At 38.7% G+C, this 27,926-nt stretch overlaps 1 protein-coding gene across 10 annotated transcripts in view; it reads left to right on the top strand.

The window, feature by feature from the left end:
- arel1 (apoptosis resistant E3 ubiquitin protein ligase 1) overlaps positions 1 to 27,926 on the top strand; it is an 88,707-nt gene that overhangs the window by 45,515 nt on the left and 15,266 nt on the right. For 9 of the 10 annotated variants that reach the window (XM_073039247.1, XM_073039253.1, XM_073039244.1 and 6 more), the window contains 9 exons: positions 9,157 to 9,234; positions 9,679 to 9,820; positions 10,764 to 10,885; positions 11,180 to 11,255; positions 17,517 to 17,626; positions 19,469 to 19,648; positions 21,242 to 21,367; positions 23,314 to 23,443; positions 26,421 to 26,479. In XM_073039247.1, coding sequence (XP_072895348.1) covers positions 9,157 to 9,234; positions 9,679 to 9,820; positions 10,764 to 10,885; positions 11,180 to 11,255; positions 17,517 to 17,626; positions 19,469 to 19,648; positions 21,242 to 21,367; positions 23,314 to 23,443; positions 26,421 to 26,479 — 1,023 coding nt within the window. The remainder of the gene's footprint in view (positions 1 to 9,156; positions 9,235 to 9,678; positions 9,821 to 10,763; positions 10,886 to 11,179; positions 11,256 to 17,516; positions 17,627 to 19,468; positions 19,649 to 21,241; positions 21,368 to 23,313; positions 23,444 to 26,420; positions 26,480 to 27,926) is intronic. The other variant, XM_073039254.1, reaches the window with a different exon arrangement.

Genomic DNA, 27,926 nt, shown 5'->3' on the forward strand with positions numbered 1-27,926 from the left:
TGCTCATTTGATATATATAGTACACTGCATCTGCTATCCGTATACCTAATTATTACAAATTATTTTCCCATTCTTGTTCTCGGTATCATTCATTTATTTTTATATGTCCTTTTTTTGTATTTACACTGTTTGTCTTTTGCACATTGGTTATTTTTCTGTGTAGTTTTTCATTGATTCTATTGTATTTCTTTGTTTTACTGTGAATGCCTGTAAGAAAATGTATCTCAAGGTAGTATATAGTGACATACATCTCATTTGATAATTTACTTTGAACTTTTTGTATTGTCAGCACATATAACTATCCCTTTGAATACCAATAATCTTCCATGTAACAATTTTCTGTTGACCCCTTCTTGCTCTTAACATGGCTAATTTCACACCTCCCCCATTATACTCCATGCCACCTTATTGACTAATAACTTAATATTTCACTGATAGACATTGTATTGCTACCACACTTGGATATGTTGGACTCCACCTTTCTGAAAACGCTTTGTTTCTACCTGATTCCTACTTTTGTCTGTTTATAAATTTGTAGCCCATGCAAGAAAATTAACTCAAACTATTGTCTAATAATTGACTATATGACACATTATATACTATTTCTGGAAAATTCAACCATGTTACATTTACTCAAATCCCCCCCCGCCCACTTACCATGCCAGTAAGACCCATATGTGTCCAATTGTGATATCAAATGTACATTTCATAAAGTTATGTTAACATGAATAAATCAATATAATTTTTCATGCTTCCTTTAATCATATAGTTAATAATAGGTATTAACAGTTTCCTGACTACTAATGTCAGGGTTCTATTAAAAACATTCCAATTATCTAAAGTCTTGGAGTAATTACTTGGAGCAATTCCATCTGAATTGTGTCTTGGACAGAAGACTATCTTCATGAATATTTGGCCACATAGAAAAGCATTATACTGTGCTACCCTGTGAATTTAACAATGTGATTAGACTTGGCCACCTGGAGACCATTTCCTAGTAGCATTTTGATTCTAGCATTAGGGTAATAGGAAGAACTGCATCTGTACAAATTTAAGTGTTCTTGGAAATATTTTAAACATCTGGGCACTAAATTACTGTTGATATTGAGGGAGAAATTTAAGATATTTATGAAACCTTGGCTCAAGTGTATATTCTCACTTCTGAGTCAGTAGGTCATGATTTTAGGCCCCATTCCATCAATTGAAGTGCATATACAAATAACGTGTGCATTTTCCCATTTTCTGGAAAGCTGATATTGCTTCCAGTGAGAATAAAAATTTATAAAATAAAGAGTGTGTTCTTAAACATACAATGTTTAATGCCCTGGTTAAAAGTTTTACTGCTATGCTGTGAGGTATTTCATTTTAATAGTTTTCTTTCTTTTTCAATCTTTTTATTAATATTAATAATATGAACAAAATACAATTGATATATTAATAAAGGGATTACAAACATACAAATTCCCATTACACATGAAAGAATACATAAGCAATGATTACAATATAAATGAGTTTTCCCAAAACATGAACCATACAGTATATGTATGAACAAGATAAATCTAGGTATTTCATAATATATGATATAAAAAAAACAGAAAAAGGAAAAAAAATGTTTGCAAAATTAACTAAACTACTAATCTAATAGCTAATAAAGAAGAAAAAAGAAGCAAAAAAAGAAAAAAAAGAAAGAAAAACTAGAAAAAGAAAAAAAAAGGGCTGTTTATAATATCTCACAAGAATACATAATCATCAGTGTTGTCAACTCCGATCCTCTCAACATAAATAAGATTAAAGCTGGAAAGTCAAATAAGCTTGGAACAGGGTCATATTACATCATATGAAAATATTGAATAAATGGTCTCCATATCTTTTCAAATTTAATAGAAGTATCGAATACACCACTTCTAATTTTTTCTAAATTTAAACATAACATAGTTTGAGAAAACCAATGAAATACAGTGGGAGGATTAATTTCCTTCCAATTCAACAAAATAGATCTTCTAGCCATCAAAGTGAGAAATGCAATCATTCGACAGGCGGAAGAAGATAAATGAAGTGAGTACATCATTGGTAAACCAAAAATTGCGGTAATAGGATGGGGTTGTAAATCGATGTTCAATACCGCAGAGATAATATCAAAAATATCTTTCCAATATTTTTTCAAAAGCGGACATGACCAAAACACATGAGTTAAAGACGCGGTTTCAAATTGACATCTATCACAAATAGGATTTATATAAGAATAAAAATGAGCTGATTTATCCTTGGACATATGGGCCCTATGTACAACCTTAAATTGTATTAATGAATGTTTAGCACCATTTTAGTAGTTTTCTGTAAGAGCAGTGTGTCCTCCTTGTAGAATGTTTTGGTTTTGGTTGAGATGAGTAGCTCTGCTGTTCAACTAAGGAATGTGAGTCAGCCATTCAGGATGATGGGATCGGGAGAAGGTTCTAGGGAGAGCTGGGCGGACAGAGATTTGTGACAGACACTGGTAGGGTTCTTGGTCTTTTTGGTGGGAGATGCGATCAAGAGAAGTTTGGGAGAGATGCCCGTAGGATTTGATCCAATGGGCAGGTGCGATTTCAAGGAGTGCTTCTCAAGATAAGAGTCCAAGATGGGAAACTCTACCGGTGATTGGTGATGAGAATACAGCACCATGAGTAATGGTAAAACTCAGCTTTTGGAATGGTAATCTGCTCATTTAGACTGATTTAGTTGTAATGGACTCTTTCTTTTCTTTCTTTTAATAACTGTTTGAAAAAGTTGAAATTAGTAAATAATTTGTTATAATTTTGTCAGTGTATAATTTTTTAAAATTTTTTCTTTTTTTTCTTTTTACACTATTATTCAGAAGAAAAAACAAGATTTACAGAGTGCAACACATAGATACATCTCAACATAACTTGTGTACATTCATATATTGTAATAAAATTGATCAAAATGTTATAGCATAACACATAAAGGTATACCACTCTGTAATCAAAAATTTAAAGATAGGTCATACATCATAAAAGAAATTTTTTATATTTAAAAAAAAGTCAACCCCCTACCAACTACCAAAGAAAAAAGCTGATGGATGATAATGGATAATTAGAATAAAAACCATATTCACTTAAGAAGAGAAGATAAAAATATACATAAAAGTCTGTGCACTGTTAAACTTTATACATTGGAAAAGTAATTTAGGAAAAGGACCCAAATATCATAAAAAGATTGTTTCGAATTTAAGACTGAGCAGCGGATCTTTTCTAAATTTAAATAAGGCATAATATCATGTAGCCATTGAAGATGTGTAGGAGGGGTAGACTCCTTCCATTTAAGCAAGATTGCTCTTCTTGCTAAAAGAGAGGTAAAAACTAAAACCTGTATGTTAGGAGTATTTAAAGTTATATCTTCATTTGCAATAATACCAAACAAAGCAGTAAGAGGATTTGGGTCAAATTGGACCCTAAAAAGTTGTGAGAAGGTATGGAATACTTCCTGCCAAAACTTTTCAATTTTAGGGCAAAACCAGAACATATGAATTAAAGAGACATCAGCAGAGTTGCATTTATTACAAAGTGGAGAAACATTTGGATAAAAACTGGACAGCTTCTGTTTAGAAATGTAAGCTCTATGAACCACTTTAAATTGTAGAAGAGAATGACAAGCACAGAAAGATCAAACACGAGGAAATCTGCAAATGCTGGAAATTCAAACAACGCACACAAAATGCTGGTAGAACACAGCAGGCTAGGCAGCATCTATAGGGAGAAACACTGTCGACAGGACAAAGGGTCTTGGCCCAAAACGTCGACAGTGTTTCTCTCTATAGATGCTGCCTAGCCTGCTGTGTTCTACCAGCATTTTGTGTGAGCACAGAAAGATAATTTATTAACCCGTTTAAGAATTTTATTCCATCTATCATTAGAAATCTGACAATTTAGGTCATCCTCCCAAGCTTTTTTTATTTTATCAGTGTATAATTGACGAATGGTAATTCTGTATGGGCTATATTTGCACAGTATTCGCTCAAATTGAGCTTCTGTTAATCGGAACATCCCAACTTTCCTATTTGGTTGGATCCCAAATCATACCAACCCTTGACATGTATTATTTATGAAAAGTAGCCTTCTTACTGTTGAGTCATGTGGCTGTTAACCGAGTCAACTATTGAGCCGTTTGCATATAAGTCCAGTGTGAGGGTTACAAATAGATGAATGATAAGAAAACCACTTTCACAGCAGATTTTGCATGGTTTCTGTTGTAATGTCAAAAGTCATTTCATAAGTTTTTTGAGAGATGGGCACAGTAATGGGTTCCCCTGCCCATCTCTTCCATGCTGAACGTGATGTCTATCCGTGCTAATTCCATTTTCTTGCATTAGTCCCATATCCTCTACTCCTCTCCTGTTACAGCACCTGACCAAGTGTTGTATTTGTGTCCATCTCTACTACTTCCTCTGGCAGCCTTTTCAATTACTATTTCCTTTGGTAACTTGTTCTGTCAGTGAGCTGTTACTTGCCTTCTGGCTGTCACTATGTTGAAAAAGTGAGACTTCTTGTGTGACATCCAAAAAACATACATTCAACATATCCAAAATCCCTCCTTCAGTGGAGTGAGGAGTTGGTGTTTACCTCAGGACATACTGTGCTCAATTATTGGAATCTATACAGACTTCAAGATGTAAATAGGTTAAAAAAAATTAAGGGGAAACACAAGATACAAGATGTATACAAGATATTAAGAGGAATAGATAGAGTGGACAGCCAGTGCCTCTTCCCCAGGGCACCACTGCTCAATACAAGAGGACATGGCTTTAAGGTAAGGGGTGGAAAGTTCAAGGGGGATATTAGAGGAAGGTTTTTCACTCAGAGAGTGGTTGGTGCGTGGAATGCACTGCCTGAGTCAGTGGTGGAGGCAGATACACTAGTGAAATTTAAGAGGTTACAGAACAGGTATATGGAGGAATTTAAGGTGGGGGGTTATATGGGAGGCAGGGTTTAAGGGTCGGCACAACATTGTGGGCCAAAGGGCCTGTACTGTGCTGTACTATTCTATGTTCTACAATTTTAATCAATATTCCATTAGGGTCAAAATCAACATCCTAAGTAACTTGGGTATTCCTAGGAGTTCACATCATGTGAATTGAATTTAATCTCCCAATAACATTAACACAAGCTATTCTGAAGAGCTTTTCCAGACAGAGTAAGAATTGAAAAATATTTAAGTGGTTTATATTTCAGTGTCTATTAATAGGCTTTACAGACCATCTGGAACTGTGCATCCGATTTTCTGAGGTTAATTCATTAGGTCCAGATTTGGAGAACATAAATTTTGAGGTTGTAAAATTGTTTGTGAAATTTGAAGATAAGAACCATTTAACATAGATTGACATGGACAGGGTGGTGAAGAAACACAGATCTTCAATTCCTGATCCAGTCAAAAGTCATTATTAACAGACTGAAATGTGTAACTAATGTAGGCAAGAAAAGCCAAGTTAAAGACATTTATCAGCATATGGATTTAATCCCAATTTTCGTATCTGTTATCCTGAACTTGCATCATCCTGTTTCTCGGAATAGTAGGAATCTTGTGGTGATTTGTAATGTAATTTTCCAAGTTTCCTCTGCCATTGTCAAAGCACGATTTGTGATTTGCTATCTATACATGTTCCAGGTCTATTCTTGCTGGTAGTGCAGGTGCAGTGTATAACACAGTTCTCCTCTGATTCTCTGCTGATCAAAAGCATCTGAAGATGATCCACATAGTGACAGCAGTTAAGTGTACAGAAGACCTGTATAGATGCTTTATGACCTATTTCTGGATGTGGCCAACTAACTGTCGTTGATTACGTCTATTGCATTATCAGCAATCCAATTCTTTTTAAAGACATACTCTTCGGAGAAAACACCCTGCTATACATTCTTCTATCAAAGTAGGGATGCTAAATTTGCCAATTCATCTGCTTTTAATAATGTGAACCCTCAACCTACCCAGTTAAGGTCTTTTCACCTGTTCATAAATGGCACTGCATAGTTATTAGCAAGTACACACTGTGATCTGTTTGTCATTCATTCATTGCTCTTTTTTTATCTGAACACCTGAGATGGGAGCACACGTGTGACTTATAATAATTGCATACAGGTTCAAAAAACAGAATGCCGGCAGGAACAGAATCTACCTGTCTAATCTTTCTGTAACTTCTCTTGCCTTCTAGCAAAGTGGGATATAAAATATGATGTGCCCATAAATAGTTCACATCTTTCTGAGAGCATCTCCACCTCTACTGACTTTGAAAGTTCACTTAGGAGGCAACATAAGCATTGTTCTTATAGGATGGAATTCCTGACCATTTACCAAAACCTGATTTGCATGACAATTGTGGATAATTTAAATTTTGGATCTGTAGTGGAGAGACAAGAGACTTTCGCTTCTAAATTTGTAGTAATTGTAACACTACTATAGTGTGATTACTATGAGGAATAATAACCCAGATCTTCAGATTACAATTGCGCAGATCTGTTTGGGCCTTCTGGCTTCTAATTGGTTTATTGTTGCCATGTGTACAGAGATACAGTGGAGAGCTTTTGTCTGCATGCCATGCAGAGAAATCATTCCAAAAACAAGTACATTGAGGTAGTACCAAAGGAAAAGCAATAGCAGAATATAGAATATTGTCTTAAAGTTTCAGAGAGAGTGGAATGCAGATAGACAAATAAGGTGCAAGGGCCATGAGGAGATGGATTAAGGGTTCAAAAGTTCATCTTTATCATCCAGGAGGTCCACTCAGCAGACTTGTAACAGCAAGGTGGAAGCTGCCCTGAGCTTAGCTGCATATGTTTTTAAGCTTTTGTATCTTCTTTCTAATAGAAGAGTTAGAAAAGACCATGTTGGAAGGGGTTTTTGATTCTGTTCACTGCATTCCCAAGGCAGAAGGAAGAATAGACAAAGTCTGGTTTTCATGGTAGAGTGGGCTGCGTTTACAACACTGCAATTTATTTCATTCTTGGGCAAAGTGGTTGCCATTCCAAGCTGTTTAGATCTGGATGAGATGCTCTAACTCAGGGTTCCTAGAAATCAGCTGAAGTACAGTTCTCTAATGTATTTAAGAATTATTCTCAGGGCACTTGTATTTTTCTGTTGAATTTAAAGTCCAACAGCTGCTCTGTGTGTGAACTTCACAGATATGAGGATAGAAGGCAGGCCTCCTCCTGGTTCCCAACTCTTTTCTGCCCACTGAGCTAGTTTAATCTGCAAGTCTTTAGAATGAGTGAAAGGAAGTAACTGTGGGGGGGGGGGGGGGGGCATTGTTCAGGAGAATTTAACAACTTTTGTACTTTAATTAGTTTCAGTGCATTTAATAATTATTTTAATTGTGTGCAAATGTTTTGTGGTTTGAATTTCATTTTTTAATAGGTTTAACATTCTTCAATGCTGTTTGAATATTTAGTTTAAACACTGGTGGGACCCATCAGTTGACAAGGTAATCAGGATAGCTGAACCTGTCACTTGTGCTTTGAAGTGGTTTTGTGCTACACTGGGCCTCTTCACTGTTCTGGGAATATGCCTTCTGCCAGAAGAAAGGCAGGTGACCAGTGAGTTTAGGCAGGGTCTTCTATCCTTGTCAATTCAAGCCCTCCTGAAACACAGGTATCACATTTAACTATCTGAATTGCCTGGGCAGCCAGTGAGGCCCTGATACCAAGCACCTCCTGTCCCACCTTTGGCAGAGTCTATCATTACCTTACTGGTTTCAACCGCCATCTTAGAAGCCACAGACCAAGAGTCAAAACTCATCTCTCCTTCAGCCCTGAGGGTGTATTGCACAGTGCCTTACACTGTGTTTACAAATTATAATTCTAAGTTGATGGAAGGTTAAAATATTTTGAAATAATAATATCAATATAATGATGCAGCTCCTGAGTATTATGTGCAATAAGTCAAGCAGAACAAAAACGGACTGCCCGTACTCAATACAATAAATGTATCTGCAAGTTTGCCTTTAATAAACAGCTTCCAAAGAAATTTTTTGTTCTTCCGAGGGACGTATGGTGGATGTTAGTGTACAGGATCGGAGTTGCAGAAGGTTGTAAACTCAGCCTGCTCCATTGTGGTCATTAGCCTCCTTGAGGACGTCTTCAAAAAGGCAATGCCTCAAGGAAGTTGCATCCATCATTAAGGACCTTCATCACCCAGGAAATGTGCTCTTCTCATTACTACCATCAGAGAGGGAGGTACAGGAGCCTGAAGACACACATTCAACGTTTTAGTAACAGATTTTTCCCTCCACCATCATATTTCTGAACAGTCTATGAACACTTCTACTATCTTGCTCTCTTTATTTAATTATTTTAATATTTCTTATTGTAACAGTAATTTTATCATTATGTATTACACTGTACTGCTTCCAGAAAATAACAAATTTCACAACATGACAGTGATAATAATAAACCTGATTCTGCTTCTGATTCTGAGGTGCTAAGAAGAGAAAACTATCGTATTTACAGTTGATCATAATTAGATTTATTATCACATAAGATCTCTTGTTAGTGGGCACCATGACGCTAATACACCTCAGGGTGTTCTGGAGTTTGGAGTTCAATTCCAGCACCATTCTGAAAGGGGCCTGTATGTATTTTCTGTAAAATGTGTGGGTTTTCCTCGGGTGCTCCCGGTTTCCTCCCACAGTCCAAAGGGTAGGTTCGTTGGTCATTGTAAATTGTCCTGTGAAGAGGTTAGGGTTAATGTTAAGCCCTGTGGTTTAGCATTGCAGGATTCATTCTCATTAGAGTATACTTACAAGAGTGCTCTCTACTGTCAGGTAACTTATTCTATTTATTTATCTCTTTAGGAAGCTTCCTCATTGCAATTGGGACTGAACTATCATCTCTTTATCTCTTTATGATCATAATTATATGTAGAAAGTGTCTGTTTTGCAGGAATCTGGTCTTTTTTTTTTTGCTTCTTTCTTTGACCTGGAGGGCAACAGGTATATATTTCATAACCTGTTCTCTATTTTGTAAACTTGGCTAACCCTATCAATGCTATTCAAAGCTCTTAATGTAGAACCTTGCCTCTCTACAAAGTCCATCCAAAACATGAAATCTTAATTAACCAACTTACCTGGCAAATAGTCTAAATTGAATAGTAAACAGAATATTTGTTTTCTAGCAATTCTCGGTGAAGGAATTTTACCTGAAAATCATTCCATGGAGACTTTTCACTTTCAGAGTATGTCCAGGAACAAAGGTGGGTCTGAATTCTGCATGTCCAATTTCTGGGGATTGTGGTGGAGTTTAAATTGCAGAATGGATAGGTGCATCATGTGGCGTGTTTCATATTTGTCAAGATTTATCTGATATTGGATTGCCAACAGTTATTTGAGTTAAGGTACCATCAAGACCCTACCTGTGGTCTCTTAACAGATGCGCATGAAGGATTAGCTGCAGTCTAGTGAGCTACTGTTGCATCCATGAAGACAGGGTTAGATTCAACTTTGAACCTTTTTTAAAATCTCTGCTTTAAGCCAAAAGATCTGTCACTGTCCAGAGTTTTACTGAAATTGCTTGGGTGCAAAACATGCAATCTAGCAACACAATTATGGTATACGCTTCAAAACTTTGTTAATTGATATGTTGAAAGAAGGGGGACAAATCAGTGAAAATATGTAACATGGTGCCTTTTTATTCTCAGTTTTACTACCATGGTCTAGACCCAGTGCACAAGTTCCAAACATTAGTTGTGGATGATGGGATACAACCTCCTGTGGAACTTAGTTGCAAAGAGAGAAACATCATGGCAGCAACATTTATCAGTTTCTTGCATAACAACATTGGTAAGAATGGAAAACTGTGTTTTATTGGTGAATAGGTGTCAAGGGAAAGAAAGGGGAGCATTGCTGTTAACGTTTAGGGAAAATTGAATCTAACAACTAAAGAGGTCCTTGAGTGTCAAAATTCTGCCAAATATGACTTGGATGAGAATTTGGTCCCCTGATTTTTGAGTGGCAGGGCAGGGCTCATAAGATTTGCCAGGTGGATATTAGACTTTTACTAGGGCACAAAGGAGAGGAATAGTTGTTAGCCAAATTAATTTGGATCTGTCTTTCTAATCTTTATGTGACTGAATCAGTTTACAACCTGTCTCAATGCCTGAGAACTACACCATAACAGGCCTATTTTAGAGAAAGAACAAAAATAGTAATTTAATATAAAGAAAAATCTGGTCTTTTTAGATCATTCAACATTTATTTCCCTCCTGGGTTGCAGCTGTCTTCTGTCACTACAATTCATTCCCACCCTTCTGCATAAGTATACGTTGGTATCAAATGACTCCCTAGAGTTGTTCTTGACATTTAATATTTTTAATACATCAGCAACTGTAATCCATGACGTTTGTGCCATATATTGTAACCAGTCATTGAAAATTATTATCTGCCATGTAATTTGACATTTTAATTGTGCAAGGAGACCAGCTGGTTTTTTCTAATTGGGAGAATTGAAGAGATAATCTAAGCTGTCGGCTAAAGCAACATAAAGGGAATGCTATACAGTCAGGAATGATGAGGTTGGGATGAAAAGTTAAATTGAGTCTTGGCTTCTTCTAAATGAGCTTTGACATACGATGTGAATCCCATATGGAGTACTGAAGCCATTTTATTTTTGAGATTCTTGTGATGAATCAGCTGATTTTTGTATAGAACCAATCTTGCAGGTATCTGTTTCTCTTTCTAAGCCTCTATAGATATTAAAAGGAAGTATTTTTTCTCCTTTTACTAGGGGGTTCTGAAACCTTCCAAGATAAAGTGAATTTCTTTCAGCGGGAACTCCGTCAGATCCATGTGAAACGACCACATACAAAGATTGTACTTAAAGTCAGCCGGCATAATCTCCTTGAGTCGGTAGGTTTAATGTGGTTTACTGACCATCTGTTTTCTAATAGTTATCTAATAGTTAATAGATCATTACTTAAACAGTAATGTCATTAACTGTCCTTCAGAGCCGTTTTCACTTTGGAATGCTCATTAGTAGGATGGTATATTTTATATTGTATTTGTAGTAACTTGTATTTGTTTGACTGAAGCATTGTAACATTGGAATTAGATTAAAAATCAAATTTTATTACATCAATTAATAAAGATTTTAATGGGTAACTTTGTCTACAAATTCATTTTTACATTTCTGTGTGTCACTAGTCCATGAAAGCCACAAGAAATTTCTCAGCCTCTGATTGGAGCAAGAATTTTGAGGTTATTTTTCAGGATGAGGAAGGTCAGTATTAAAGAGAAAAAAAATTCCAAAAGTGTTTTGTGGTTAAATGTAAAATCTAATTAGACAACATTGATAAATGTAGACCTAAAATAAAAAGTTGATATAACATTGATCTTCATAGATTTTGGTTGGGTGGTGTTGAATTTACCTTGGATGCATTAACTTTTTTCAGCTACTTCCGTCAGGACTTAGTCCCAAAATATGTAACTGTATTCTTACTTAACATCAAACAGCACAGCTTAATAGTTTCATTTATTTTAATAAAGGAAACATCATGTTGATGCTTTATTCAGTGGCACAACATCATATGAATTCTGGAGCTTTTTAGTCCATCTTCAGTACCCATGAGTTGTGGAGCTAGTTCAGAGTCAACAATGTTAATTTCATGGGTTCAGTTTGTTAATTAAAGTTCAAAGTAAATTTTATTATCAAAGTACATGTATGTCTCTTATGTACAACCCTGAGATTCATTTTCCTGTGGGCATACTTAGCAACTCTGTAGAAGAGCAATTATAACAGGATCCATGAAAGATCAACCAGAGTGCAGAAGACAAAAAACTATGCAAATGCAAATATAAATAAATAGCAATAAATAACAAGAGCATGAGATAAGGAGTCCTTAAGTGAGATCATCAGTTGCAGGAACATTTCAACGATGGAGCATGTGATTGTATTTATCCCCTGATCCCCTAATAGCCTGATGATTGAGGGGTAGTAGTTGTTCCTGAACCTGGTGATGCAAATCCTGAGGCCCTTGTACCTTTTGCCTGATGGCAACAGCGAGAAGAAAGCATGACCTGGGTGGTGGGGATCTCTGATGATGGATACTGCTTTCTCACGACAGTGTTTCATGTAGATGTGCCCAATGGTTGGGAGGGTTTTACCCGTGAGGTACTGGGCAGAATCCACTACATTTTGTAGGATTTATAGTAGTATTTGTCTCTAATTCCCATGCACGATCTTTCCCTGGGAATACCTTGTGTCAATATCCTATGGATCTCCTTTAATGCTGTAATATAATTGAAAATGGATATAGAACAATTGACCTCTTATTCCCTCCTTGTGTCAGCATCTGCCCTTCGTTTGCAACACTGCAGAAGAATTATAAGAAGTGAATGCAGGAGTGCATCATTTGGCCTCTTGTGTATGCTGTGCCATTTCGTCTGATTCAGTGAAAATATTGTGCCATCTCTAATTTTTGTTTTTCTCTATTTAAGGAAGGACAGTATGATACAATCAACTATGTTGAAGTAGCTAAGAAATAGTTATCAATTAATTTAGGAGATACATAGCCAGGCCATATTAAGCTAGTACAGAATAGTAAGTACCTAAGACACAGCACAAACAGTAGAATCTATGTCTGAAGATGGTACGTGAAACTAGACTGATCACATCTCATGTACTATAATTACTGTAGTACATCACAATAGGAAGTAGTATAGAGAGAACCACTGGTGTTGACTCATTGTGCAAGTTCACTGTCGCTGTTAACTTTATTACTTTTTTTTGTATATCTGCTAAAATTTGCTTTCACGGACATATCTTTCCCTTAGCAACTGCCTTCAACACAGCAACCACAGGAACCAAAGTTCTCCTCCTTAATCCATTTTGCAAAAACAAAACTATCATAATTTCACTTCCACTACTCGGGTCCATCATCAAAGATCCTTAATTCCCAGCCATGCTCTTTTCTTGCTGCTGCCATCAGCTAGAAGATACAAATGTCTTTGGACTCACGCTCAAGAATAGTTACCACCTCTTAACCATCAGACTTTTGAACAAAAGGGGTTAACTACAATCATTTAAGGACTCTATTGATGGATGTCATTTTTAAATTTCTTGCTCATTTATTGCTACTTATTTGTATCTGCATTTGCACAGCTTGTTTACAGTTTACATTTCCTAGTGTTTACAATTACTGTTCTATAGATTTGCTAAGTATGCCCACAGAAAAGAATCTCAGGGTTATAGAACATAGAATAGTACAGCACAGTACAGGCCCTTTGGCCCACAATTTTGTGCTGACCCTTAAATCTTGTCTCCCATATATCCACCCCCCCCCCCCCCCCCCCCACCTTAGATTCCTCCAACACTTTATATACCAGCTGGGTAGCCTCCAGCCTGATGGCATGAACATTGACTTCTCTAACTTCCGTTAATGCCCCTCTTCCCCTTCTTACCCCATCCCTGACATATTTTCTCTCCCTCTCTGCCCATCACTCTGCCTGTTCTCCATCTCCCTCTGGTGCTCCCCTCTCCCCCTTTCTTTCACCCGAGGCCTCCCGTCCCATGATCCTTTCCCTTCTCCAGCTCTGTATCACTTTCGCCAATCACCTTTCCATCTCTTAGCTTCATCCCACCCCTTCTGGTCTTCTCCTATCATTTTGCATTTCCCCCTCCCCTCACTACTTTCAAATCTCTTAGTATCTTTCTCTTCAGTTAGTCCTGACGAAGGGTCTCGGCCTGAAATGTCGACAGTGCTTCTCCTTATAGATGCTGCCTGGCCTGCTGTGTTCCACCAGCATTTTGTGTGTGTTGTTAGATTCCTCCATATACCTGTCTAGTAATCTCTTAAATTTCACTGGTGTATCTACCTGCACCACTGACTCGGGCAGTGCATTGCACGCACCAACCACTCTCTGAGTAATTCAAAAACCTTCCTCTAATATCCCCCTTGAACTTCCCACCCCTTACCTTAAAGCCATGTCCTCTTGTATTGAGCAGTGGTACCCTGGAGAAGAGGCGCTGACTGTCCACTCTATTCCTTTTAATATCTTATATACCTCTATCATGTCTTCTCTCATCCTCCTCTCCAAAGAGTAAAGCCCATCTCCCTTAATCTCTGATCATAATGCATACTCTCTAAACCAGGCAGCATCCTGGTAAATCTCCTCTGTACCCTTTCCAATGCTTCCACATCCTTCCTATACTGAGGCGACCAGAACTGGACACAGTACTCCCAAGTGTGGCCTAACCAGAGTTTTATAGAGCTGCATCATTACCTCACGACTCTTAAACTCTGTCCCTCGACTTATGAAAGCTAACACCACATAAGCTTTCCTAACTACCCTATCTACCTGTGAGGCAACTTTCAGGGATCTGTGGACATGTACCTTCAGATCCCTCTGCTCCTCCACACTTCCAAGTATCCTGCCATTTACTTTGTACTCTGCCTTGGAGTTTGTCCTTCCAAAGTGTACCACCTCACACTTCTCCGGGTTGAACTCCATCTGTCGCTTCTCAGCCCACTTCTGCATCCTATCAATGGCTCTCTGCAATCTTCGACAATCCTCAACAGTATCCACAATACCACCAACCTTTGTGTTGTCTGCAAACTTGCCAATGCATCCTTCTACCTCCACATCCAGGTCGTTAATAAAAATCACGAAAAGTAGAGGTCCCAGAACCGATCCTTGTGGGACACCACTAGGCCCTCCAATCCAACTGTACTCCCTCCATCACGACCCACTGCTTTCTACAGGCAAGCCAATTCTGAATCCATCTGGCCAAACTTCCCTGGATCTCATGCCTTCTGATTTTCTGAATAAGCCTACCGTGTGGAACCTTGTCAAATGACTTACTAAAATCCATGTAGATCACATCTACTGCACTACCCTCATCTATATGCCAGGTCACCTCCTCAAGGAACTCTATCAGGCTTGTTAGACACGATCTGCCCTTCACAAAGCCATGCTGACTGTCCCTGATCAGACCGTGATTCTCTAAATGCCCAAAGATCCTATCTCTAAGAATCTTCTCCAACAGCTTTCCCACCACAGATGTAAGGCTCACTGGTTGATAATTACCTGGACTATCCCTACTACCTTTTCTGAACAAGGGGACAACATTCGCCTCCCTCCAATCCTACAGTACCATTCCTGTGGACAACGAGGGCATAAAGATCCTACCCAGAGGCTCAGCAATCTCTTCCTTTGCCTCATGAAGCAGCCTGGGGAATATTCCATCAGGCCCTGGGGACTTATCCTTCCTAATGTATTTTAACAACTCCAACACCTCCTCTCCCTTAATATCAACATGCTCCAGAATATCAACCTCACTCATAATATCCTCATTGTCATTAACATAGAAGCATAGAAAATAGGCGCAGGAGTAGGCCATTCGGCCCTTCGAGCCTGCACCGCCATTCAGTATGATCATGGCTGATCATCCAACTCAGAACCCTGTACCTGCTTTCTCTCCATACCCCCGATCCCTTTAGACACAAGGGCCATATCTAACTTCCTCTTAAATATAGCCAATGAACCGGCCTCAACTGTTTCCTGTGGCAGAGAATTCCACAGATTCACCACTCTCTGTGTGAAGTTCCCGCTCATTGGTGAATACCGAAGAGAAGTATTCATTGAGGACCTTGCTCACTTCCACTACCTTTACACTGCTTCTCTTTTCTCAAAGCTTCTTTATATGTTAGATCTGGCTTTACTCCATGCACTATACTTGCAGTTCTCGCAGTTCTCCTCCACCTCACTGTCTGCTCTAACACTCTGGTTCCCCTCCCCCTACAATTCTAGTTTGGCCCCCCCGGAGCAGCACTAGCAAACCTTCCCGCAAGGATGTTTGTCCCCCTCCAGTTCAGGTGCAACCCATTCCATCGGAATAGGTCCCACCTTCCCTGGAACAAGGCCCAATTGTCCAGAAACATGAAGCCCTCCCTCCTGCACCAACTTCTTAGCCACATATTTAGCTGCATTATCTTCTTATTTCTAGCCTCATTAGCATATGGCACGGGTAGCAATCCTGAGAGTGCAACCCTGGAGGTCCGGACCTTCAACTTTGCACCTAACTCCCTAAACTCTCTTTGCAGGACCTCCTCCTTCTTTTTATCCACATCATTGGTCCCTACATGGACCACGACATCTGGCTACTCACCCTCCCTCTTGAGAATACTGAGAACTCAGTCCGAGATATCGCGGACCCTGGCACCAGGGGGGCAACAGACCATACAGGATTCTCGATCTCTCTGACAGAATCTCTTATCTGACCCCCTAACTATTGAATCCCCTATCACTACTGCTCTCCTCTTTTCCCTCCTTCCCTTCTGAGCTGAGGGTCCAGTCTCTGTACCAGAGATGTGACCACTGCAACTTGTCCTTGATAGGTCGTCCCCAACAACAGTATCCAAAACGGTATACTTATTATTAACCATAGAACACTACAGCACAGTACAGGCCCTTCAGCCCTCCATGTTGTGCTGACCCATATAATCCTTAAAAAAAAGTACTAAACCCACACTACCCCATAACCCTCCATTTTTCTTTCATCCATGTGCCTGTCCAAGAGGCTCTTAAATACCCCTAATGTTTTAGTCTCCACCACCATCCCTGGCAAGTCATTCCAGGCACTCACAATCAATCCTCTGTGTTTTTTAAAAAAAACTTACCCCTGATGTCTCCCCTAAACTTCCCTCCCTTAATTTTGTACATATGCCCTCTGGTGTTTGCTGTTGGTGCCCTGGGAAACAGGTACTGACTGTCCACCCTATCTATGCCTGTCATAATCTTGTAGACCTCTATCAAGTCCCCTCTCATTCTTCTACGCTCCAAAGAGAAAAGTCCCAGCTCTGCTAACCTTGCTTCATATGACTTGTTCTCCAAACCAGGCAACATCCTGGTAAATCTCTTCTGCACCCTCTCCATAGCTTCCACATCCTTCCTATAATGAGGTGACCAGAATTGAACACAATACTTAAGTGCGGTCTCACCAGAGATTTGTAGAGTTGCAACGTGACCTCTCTATTCTTGAACTCAATCCCCCTGTTAATGAAGTCTAGCATCCCATAGGCCTTCTTAACTACCCTATCAATCTGTGCAGCGACCTTGAGGGATGTATGGATTTGAACCCCAAGGTCCCTTTGTTCATCCACACTCTTAAGTAAGTGACCATTAATCCTGTACTCAGTCTTCTGGTTTGTCCTTCCAAAATGCATCACCTCACACTTGTCTGGATTGAACTCCATCTGCCATTTTTCTGCCCAACTCTGCAGCCTGTCTGTATCCTCTTATAACCTTCAACAACCTACAGCTCCATCCACAACTCCTCCAATATTGATGGGGATGTGGTGAAATGTATGTAATCTGATAATAAATTTTACTTTGAACTCTTTCTGGCCAAGGGTTCTTTATATAGAAATCATACTGATCTTGGAGAAATAATGATGAAGTTAAAAGGAACAATGGGAACAAAAGGAATGCTTTCCTAAGGAAATACTGATAGAATCTAAGGTACATTTATCTGATGTTTCAGCACTAGATTGGGGTGGACCACGCAGGGAATGGTTTGAGTTGACCTGTAAAGCTCTCTTTGACACAAGTAGTACCCTGTTCGTGCACTTCAGTGACAATAACCAGGGACTAGTAAGTATAACTTTCAATTGTTTAAAAAAAGCCTTATAACTATTCAATTTCAAATGGTAATAAATTACTATTTATCAATTCTAAGAAATCATATTTGCATTTGAACAAACTGCTGGTTAATTGTAACAACTAGAAAATGGTGAAGCCTGCCCCCTTCAGCATGAGGGATAGTGTTAAATGTGGCATGAAACCTCTTAATTGGTTTTAAGAGTTCTATATATATGAGTCTGAAGCAACTGCTTGCAAATAAAGTAAGTAATTTAGTAATTATTAGTATTAAATTTTCTTTTGCTTCAAGACAAGAGATAATTGTTAGTTTATTTTTGTGTGAAAATTCCTTGCATGGACAAGTCTAGGTGTTAACTATGGCCCAGTAGGAACGTTATACCCTCTGTCTGAGGCTACATTCACACTAGACCGGATAATTTTGAAAACGCCGGTTTTCGCGTAAAAACGATAGGCATCCACACTATGTGTTTTTGAAAATATCTCTATCCATATTGAAACGGAGATTTCGGCGAATCTCCTCCTCCTCCGCATGCGCAGGACACATCTACCGAAAACAAGCAACATGTTTGGTGTCGAATCTCGCCCTAAAAGTGCGCGTTTGTGTAGTTACAGACTAGAAAAAACTTAAAACGACAGACTCTCACGCAGGAGAAATTAAAAGTTAAAAAAACAAATACTGGAGCGTACGGAGGCAACCGACAGGGAGTTCACAGACAGATTGACCTGGCTGACGAAGAACATTGAAAAACTGACTAACTCTGTTGCATTAATAAAGCACCTTGTTAAATGTATAAAACATGTCTGCATCAGTGTTATCTTGTATTTCCATACAATGTTACATTAGGCTGTTACACATCTATTGTCAAAGAAGTACTTGCATAAATAGGTAAACCACCTTCATACGAGCAAGGACAGAAAACAGGGCAAAGTGAGTACAGTATACTTATTTATTCATTAAGTTATGGGTCAAAGTATTTGGTGAGTACATTTCTAACTCTTCTGGCTTCAGTCTCGTTGCCGTCTGTTTTGAAATTGTTAGGTTGCGTTTAAGAAAACAATGAAATAGCGCGCTGCCATCTGACAGCGTTTTCAAAAGTCTCCGGTTACCCCCGTCCACACTGATTGCCCGAGCAGCGTTTTCAAAAATACCCACCCTGGAAAGCGTTTCTGAAAAGCTCTGGTTTTGGGGGACGAAAACGCCATTTTAGTGTGGACGGAGGGTAAAAACAAAGAGAAAAAGCTTCAGTTACGGATTTATCCGGCGTAGTGTGGATGTAGCCTGAAAATTGTAGGAACTGAGAGGGTGCTAAAATGGTCTTGTTTTTCAGTGGGACTGTTAAACACAAGGCTCAGTATGTCCTCCCATATAAAAATAAAACACCTAATTAAAGGAACAACTTGGGAATTCTGCACTCGCCCTGGTAGATGTTTATCACTCTCATCATCAGTTCAGAGGTTTCCCCATATCTTTTAGTGATTCTTTGCTGTACTGTTAGTGAATCCTGGCTGCTGTGTTTCCCTATTCTGATACAATGTTTTGTGGATAATGAAGGACCTAGAGGCATCCAGTGGTTTTGAAGAGCATTATATAAATAAAAGCTTATATTTTCTTTGCCTATGAATCTGGACATTGAGGCTAGTAACAACTATGAACCATATTGCACTATATAAAATTAGTGACTTTAATACCAGAAAATACAGGAAAAAATGCCATGGTTTGACCTACTGAGATTTCCAGCATCTTACGTTTTTTTCTTAATTTCAGATTTCTGGTATTTTCAATGGTTTTTAAAATTTAATGACTTAACCAGCAGTTTTCTCTTGGCTATTCAGGTGCACCCAAACCCAGAACGGCCACCTCATCTCCGACCAAAGTTGTATGAGTTTGCAGGGAAAGTAGTTGGGAAGTGTTTGTATGAATCTTCCTTAGGTGGGGCTTACAAACAGCTGGTTTGCGCTCGGTTTACCCGTTCCTTCTTGGCACAAATTATTGGACTCCGGATGCATTATAAGGTAAACTAAGGCTATTTGTGGCTTTGTCATACATATTCCTAATACCCGTAGTGAAATAAAATAAAACAATTTTTTTAAATCAAAGCGTGAAAGAACATGGAAATGAAACCTCTTTCAGTCCATCAAGTTCACACTACCAATCAATCACACAATTTTATACATCCAATACTAACTCCAATTTATTCCCCCTCATGTTCCTAACAACTTCTCTCTAGATCCTTCTGTTCATCTACACACTGGGGATAACTTTTTTTGTTACAGTAGTCAAGGATGGCATGGTAGGGTAGTGGTTAGCACAATGCTTTACAGCATCAATGAACCAGGTTCAATTCCTACCGCTTTCAGTAAGGAGCTTGTATGTTCTCCCTGTGACCGTGTGGGTTTCTCCAGGTACTCCTGCTTCCTCACACAGTCTAAAGATGTACCAGTTAATAGGTTCAATTGGTAATTGTAAATTGTCCTGTGATTAAACTGGGGTTAAATCGGGGATTGCTAAGGGGTGTGGTTTGAAGGGCCAGAAGGGCCTGGTCCACGCTATATCTCAATTGATTAATTAATCAGCCCATGAGTTTGGGATGTGAAAGCGAACAGGAATACTAGGAGCAAACCAAAGTGGTTATGGGGAGATTGTGCAAGCTCCACACAGACTCTGAGGACAGGATGAACCTGGGTCACTAGAGCTGTATCTAGCCCCATCGTTGTGCCCTTTTACTAATGGCTTTGTTCTGTCATTGGACTGAAACATTAACTCTTTCACTTCCGAGATGCTGCCTATCCTGCTGAGTGTTCTCCAGTATTTTCTGTTTCTTTTCCTTATTTGTTGCATGCACTGTATTTTGCATTTAATTTTCAATACGTATTTACTTGTAATGGTTCAGAGTAACATGAGACATTGGATAAGCAAATCGATGCTTTTGAAAAAGTGATATTGGGATGGATCTTAATTGGTTTCTTCCTCCTAATAACATACCCCTCAAATTTAAGAAAGTTTAGACCATATTCTTACTTGTATGGCATGCTTTTCGACTCTTTTAAAATAATCTGAATGGATTCTTTTATACTCGACCTTCCCTTGCAGCCACCCCAACCCATCCCACCCCACTATCTCTCTATCTCTACTCCATATCCAGTCATATTCAGCTGCTTTTGAAACTAATAATTAGCTACCAATTACTTCCAGGGATGAAGCTAGTGTATTCCAATCATGAATTTTCAGATGCAGGGAGCTTGAATAGGGAAGGCATTTGATGGATAAATGCACTTTATTTTGGTTGTAGACTGAAACCTTGCATTAGAGTCCATGAAAATTAAATATGCAATGGTGATGTTTTGCAAATGAGTTTGTTTCTTGAGTTGTGCTTTGCATTTGATATAAATTGCTTGTTAATTGCAGACTTAAGTCATGACGCAGGTTAGAAAATTTAGGCTGCCTTTAAGAAAAGGGAATCGGTATTCCTGTATTTGTAAAAATGTCAGTAATTCTTTTAGTTAAAAATATATTTTTTTCAATTTACATGTCTTTTCTGGTTTGCTAATCACCAGTGTGTTGGCCTTGATGTTGCAATTTAAAATATCATCTCCACATTCTTGCAGTATTTTGCAACAGATGATCCAGAATTCTACAAGAGTAAAGTTTGTTATATTTTGAACAACGATGTGAGTGAAATGGATCTCGTTTTTGCTGAGGAAAAATACAACAAGTCAGGACAGTTGGAAAAGGTAGAGTTGCAAAATATTTAGCTGATACCAGCATTTGAAATGAAATTTCATGTGCCCTTTTGCTGTGTTAAAGATATCATCTAGGGTATTGCTATTGTAACCATAAGGCCGTGTGGATGAAATTTAGGCCATTCGTCCCATCAAGGCCAGTCCATTAATGACCGTGAAGATCGCAATTAAATCATTCCTTATATACTTTTTCCTAGATATATCTTCTTACCCTGCTTCATAACCAACCCCTCACTCTTGGGCAACATCCTGATAAATTTGTGTAAATATATGTAGATTTTAAAATATATCAGAAGGTTGTGCTCTAGAACAAATTGCTTTAAATATTGGTGGAAGAAGACTCTATTATAGAGACCAAAAAAAATCGTAAAGTTATGGAAAAAAGCTTTGCAATGGGTTGAATGGTGTCCATTTATAAGCTTTCTTGTCAATTCTTGTAATTTTTACATACCAAAGGTAGCCTAAGATTGCATAAAACAAAAATCATAGCACTTTATAATCTGTCTCCAAGTATCCAATTAAAATCCAATAGCGTACTGTATCTGGATTTTTCTTAGTTTACTACTTTTCTCTGCTTAAAACGTCTTAGTATTTAAAACATACATTTTCTCAGACTTATTCTAGAATGCATTATGTATTTCTCATCATCGTATGTCTTTCACAGCTTTGTCATTTCTCTCTGACTCCTTACATGCCAATATCATGGTGCTATCAAGAAATTTTACTACTACTCCTTCGGTTCTTTTGTCCTTTGACAATACCTTTATTTAACATTTACACAAAGGCATGAAATACATTTTACCCTATTTTCAGTCTGAGAAACATCCATTTATCCCATTCCTTTTGTATTGATACTTCAAAAATTATTCATAATTTTCTAATGCTTCATGTTTTTCTTAATTTCTCTTCTGCTATTTTCCTGTATTTAATAGCTGTTTCTCTTGACTATTACTTTTCATGTCTTACTCATCACATAATTTAACATACTACTTTAATTCTTGTCTGGAATACAATTGTTTTAATGTTTTCCATCATCTGCTTCAGTGTTTGCCCAGTAAGATTATAGGCCTGCTTACCAAATGTTCCATGCATTTAATCTGATTGAAGTCTGCTTTCTGTTGTGAATATTTTTAAATGCAATTTTTTTATATCTTTTTTTTCATTTTCCTACCTCTTACCTTAACCATTTTAACACCCTCCTCATAGGTACCTGTTTGCAGAACGTACTCAAATGTGAGTTCTTTCCTTTCTTGATGACAGGAGGTTGCCTCATTCAATTCTCCGTTGTAGTAGTTGTTTCATAATGATATTGAGTAATATTAAGATTGCTTTTGGAGTGCTGTATTTTCATTAATTCGTAAACTCCTAAAGCCCTCTTTATTAAAGATGAGTCCCTACCTTGGGGTTTCTGTTATGAGCCTCCACTTTTCATTCTTGTGCAACGCAGAAGGAAGTCATTCAGCCTACCATTTCTGCTTAGTGCACTGCCCCCTTAATTCCTCTGCAACCTATTCTTGCTCACATGTTCATCAGCTCACCTTCTTATCTCCTGCTACCCTCCTACACCAGGAGTAGTTTACAGTAGCCAATTAACCTACTGGCACATCTTTGGGACGTAAGAGGATGTTAAAGCACCTGAGGGAGGTTTACTCAGTTACAGGAGAATGTGCAAAGTCCGCACATACAGCGCCAGAGGTGGGGATTTAACTTGTGTGTCACCGGAGTTGTGGCAGCTTCTCAAGTTACTGCACCACTGTGGCCTTCCACACCACATTGGTGTGTTTTTATTAAACTGCTGTCGTAAGGCTTTGCAACTGCTTGTTATCCTGACACCCTGGATGCAATGTCCCATTTAGCATTACTGATCTTACTGTCAAAATGACTAAGAACATTTCTTCTTTTGGATCATCCCTCTGAGTGTACTCATTCTTCTTCAGGTTGTAGAGCTGATAGCTGGGGGTGTGCAGGTACCAGTAACCAATGACAACAAGATATTCTACTTGAACATGCTTGCACAATACAGACTAGCCACTCAGGTGCGCCAAGAAGTGGAGTGTTTCCTTAAAGGTATGATTGTCTTATGGTGAAACTCAAGTCATTTTAAGCATGTGATTCTGCAGAGGCTGGAAATCCAGAGCAGCGCGTGTAAAATGCTGGAGGAACTCAGCAAGTCAGGCAGTGTCTGTGGAGCTGAATCAACAGTCAACATTTCAGGCTGGGGCCCTTCATGAGGACTTTAAAGGAAGTGAATAGAAGCAGAATGCCACTTTCAAGCTAGTGAAGTTAAATGTAAATTTGTAATCTGTAAACTGATTCCTGTTTTTTTAGACCAAAAGATATAAGAACAGAATTAAACCATTTACTCCATCATTCAGTCATGACTGATTTATTTTCCCTTTCAGCCCCATTCTCCTGCCTTCTTCTGATAACCTTTGATGTCCTTACTAATCAAGAACCTGTCAGCCTCCACTTTGAACCTACGCAATGACTTGGCCTCCAAAGGAAATGAGTTCTACAGATTCACCACTCTTGCTAAAGAGATGTCCTTCTATTCAGAGACTGCACCCTCTTCCATTACAGGAAACATTCTCTCCACACCCGCTTTATCTAGACCTTTAAACATTCAGTACGTTTTGATGAAATCCCCAGCCATGAAATGCTCATCATATGTTAACCCTTTCACTCCCTGAGCCATTCTGGTAATTCATTCTCAGGATTATTTTTGAGGTTATTCTGTGAGAAATGACCCAGCATGATTGGCTTGTACTCACTGAAATGCAGAAGATAAAGTCATTGAGATAGCTTAAATACTGAATCAGAATCAAGTTTGATATCACCGGCATATCATGAAATTTGTTAACTTAGCAGCAGTACAATGCAATATATAGATAAATATAGAAAAATATCAATTGTAGTAAGTATGCATATATATGTATATTAAATAGTTAAGTGAAAAATAGTGGAAAAACAAATAATAAAAAATGTGAAGTAGAGTTCATGGGTTCAATGCCCATTTAGAAATTGGATGGCAGAGGAGAAGTTGTTCCTGAATTGCTAAGTGTGTGCCTTCAAGCTTCTGTACATCATTCCTGATAGCAGCAATGAGAAGAGGGCATATCTGTATGATGGAGTCCTTTATAATGGACTCTGCCTTTCTGAGGCACCACTCCTTGAAGATGTCTTGGATACTACAGAGGCTAGTACCCATGATAGAGCTGCCTGATTTTACAACTTTCTGTAGCTTCTTTTGATCCTGTACAGTAGCCCCTCCATACCAAACAGTGATGTAGCCTGTTGGAATGTTCTCCACAATACATCTGTAGAAGTTTTCAAGTGTTTTAGATGACAAACCATATCTCCTCAAACTCCTAATGAAATATAGCTGCTGTCTTGCCTTCTTTATAGCTGTATCGATATGTTGGGTCCAGGTTAGATCCTCAGAGATGTTGATACCTAAAACTTTAAATTGCCCACTTCTGATCCCTCTGAGAATTGGTTTATGTTGCCTTGTCTTACCCTTTCTGAAGTTCACAATCAGCTGTTTGGTCTTGCTGACATTGAGTGCTAGTTTGTTGCTGCAACGCCACTCAAATAGCTGGTAGACCTCACTCCTGTATGCCCCCGTCTCCATCTGAGATTCTGTCACCAATGGTTGTACCACCAGCAAATTTATAGATAACATATAAACTATGCCTAGCCACACAGTCGTGGGTGTAGAGAGAGCAGAGCGGTAGGCAAAGCACACATCCCTGAGATGTGCTAGTGTTGAGCATTTGCAAGGAGGAGATGTTATTACCATTTTGCACAGATTGTGGTCTGGTTAGGAAGTTGAGGATCCAATTGCAGAGGGAGGTACAGAGGCTTAGGTTCTGTAGCTTTTCAATCAGGACAGTAGGAATGATTGTGTCAATGAACAGCACCCTGATATAGGTGTTTGTATTGTCCAGGTGATCTAAGGCCAAATGAAGAGCCATTGAAATAGATACTGAGAGAGCTTTATAAAGTTGTAAGAGATTTATAAAGGGTTGTTGAGAGGGTGCAGAATCAAGAATTTGGAGGCATTTTCTCAAGATTAGGAATTATCCATGAGCTGAAATGGGAATACTTTTTTTTCCAATGGATTGCAAAACATTGGCACTTTCAACCCCAAGTGGCTACAGATATTCTGTCATACTCAAGGCTGCGTTCATTGATTTTTAGACAAGAGGATCAAAAGGGAAGGAGAATGAGTGCATAGATGGGTTACAGATTCAGCCATGATCTTATTGAATGGTGTAATAGGCTTAAAAGGTTTCAATATATATTGTAATAAATTTTTTGAGGAAATTGTACAATGGGGACAATGTTCCCAACAGGGGAGGGAAACAATCAAAAAGGAACTGATGCTTGCATTGTGACAGATTTAGTAAATATTTGTTAACAGTTCATTGCTTGCATTGATATAGGGGTGGGGAAAGATCTCCATTTCTATGAAAGGAAATGTAGCCAGCTCCATCCTGGCCTTGGCCTTTTCTGGGTAGGGTCCTGGATAACATGAATGCCATATATTAGAATCCAGTTTATTAACTTATGTTTCAAATGCACATTGAAACATAAATTAAAATGTACCATTTGCCTTAATAACCAACACAATCTGAGGATGCGCTGGGGCCAGTCTGCAAGTGTAACACATTCCCACACCAGCATTGCTGTCGACATAGCTGTGCCAAAGAAGTGGAAGAGGGAGCACTTAAGTGTGTGAGAAAATTAACTCTTGCTTTAGATGTTGAAAGGAAGCAAATTACAATCACCTTCACAATGAGAAGGCAGTTGATCAGCAGAGGGTAGTCTTGCAGTCATGGTTGCCTAAACTGAGTTCTCTAGCTGCCAGGGTAATAACAGTGATTTAGGAGCACAAAGCACGCTCTTGTCCACCTGATGTAAGCAGCAAGCCAAAAAGCAGAATGAAAATATATAAAAAGAAACTTGCATTTGTAATATTCTCTTGTTCTTAAGTCATCTCACTTATTAACTTGAAGCCAATAATTATTTTTTTTTCGTGTAGGCTTGAATGAATTAATTCCTGAAAATCTCTTGGCCATTTTTGATGAAAATGAGTTGGAGGTAGGCAATGCTCAAAAAAATAGCTCTTTCACTGTTGATGTGACTGTCCCTTTGCACTGAAATCTTAAGTTTATCCCATGTTTGTACTTGCTCTGAACATAAAGTTATGTGTGTAAGCTACGCCACAATTTAATATAAATTACTTGGGGACATTTTCTAGTATATGTTATGATTGTGATTATTTTTATATGACTATTTCTACTCAAGATATCTTTTGGTCTTTTTCTATCCTCCAGTAGCAAAGGAAGAACTATGTTGGTATAATAGAATGGAAGAGGGACCACTTGTTTCTGTGTAACTGTAGCATTAAGAATCGCTGTGCCACTGTGTTTCTAGCTGTTCTGCTGCTACTAGAAGAGTTCCTCTTGCCTAGAGTCACTTTGTCATTTCCTTTTAGTCACCTTCTGTGCAGGTACTCCTGTACCTAGTGTCACTTTATGTACATACAGTCAGTTTATGTATATATGCTAATTGTATGTATATATGGCCAACTCAGCAGTTACTTGTGCAATGTGTTTATAGGATTACTTTTTATATTTATTGTATTTTTTGAGCTGCTTCGGATCTGGAGTAGCAATCATTTTGTTCTCCTTTAGTCAAGTCAAGTCAACTTTCATTGTCATTTCAACCATAACTGCTGGCACAGTGCATAGTAAAAATGAGACAGCGTTTTTCAGGACCATGGTTTACATGACACAGTACAAAAAACTAGACTGAACTACGTAATAAAAAAAAAACACAGAAAGCTACACTAGACTACAGACCTACACAGGACTGCATAAAGTGCACAAAAACAGTGCAGGCATTACAATAAATAATAAACCGGACAGTAGGGCAAGGTGTCAGTCCAGGCTTCGGGTATTGAGGGGTCTGATAGCTTGGGGGAAAAAACTGTTATATAGTCTGGTTGTAAGAGCCCGAATGCTTCGGAGCCTTTTCCCAGACGGCAGGAGGGGGAAGAGATTGTATGAGGGGTGCATGGGGTCCTTCATAATACTGTTTCCTTTGCGGATGCAGCATGTAGTGTAAATGTCTGTGATGGCGGGAAGAGAGACCCTGATGATCTTCTCAGCTGACCTCAATATCTGCTGCAGGGTCTTGCGATCCGAGATGGTGCAATTTCCGAACCAGGCAGTGATGCAGCTGCTCAGGATGCTCTCAATACAACCCCTGTAGAATGTGATGAGGATGGGGGGTGGGAGATAGACTTTCCTCAGCCTTCGCAAAAAGTAGAGATGCTGCTGGGCTTTCTTTGCTATGAAGCTGGTGTTGAGGGACCAGATGAGATTTTCTGTCAGGTGAACACCAAGAAATCTGGTGCTCTTTACGATCTCTACCGAGGAGCCGTCGATGTTCAGCGGGGAGTGGTCGCTCCATGCCCTCCTGAAGTCAACAACCATCTCTTTTGTTTTGTTCACATTAAGAGACAGGTTGTTGGCTCTGCACC

The sequence above is a fragment of the Hemitrygon akajei genome, chromosome 3 (assembly GCF_048418815.1).
Source record: "Hemitrygon akajei chromosome 3, sHemAka1.3, whole genome shotgun sequence".
Lineage (NCBI taxonomy): Eukaryota > Metazoa > Chordata > Chondrichthyes > Myliobatiformes > Dasyatidae > Hemitrygon > Hemitrygon akajei.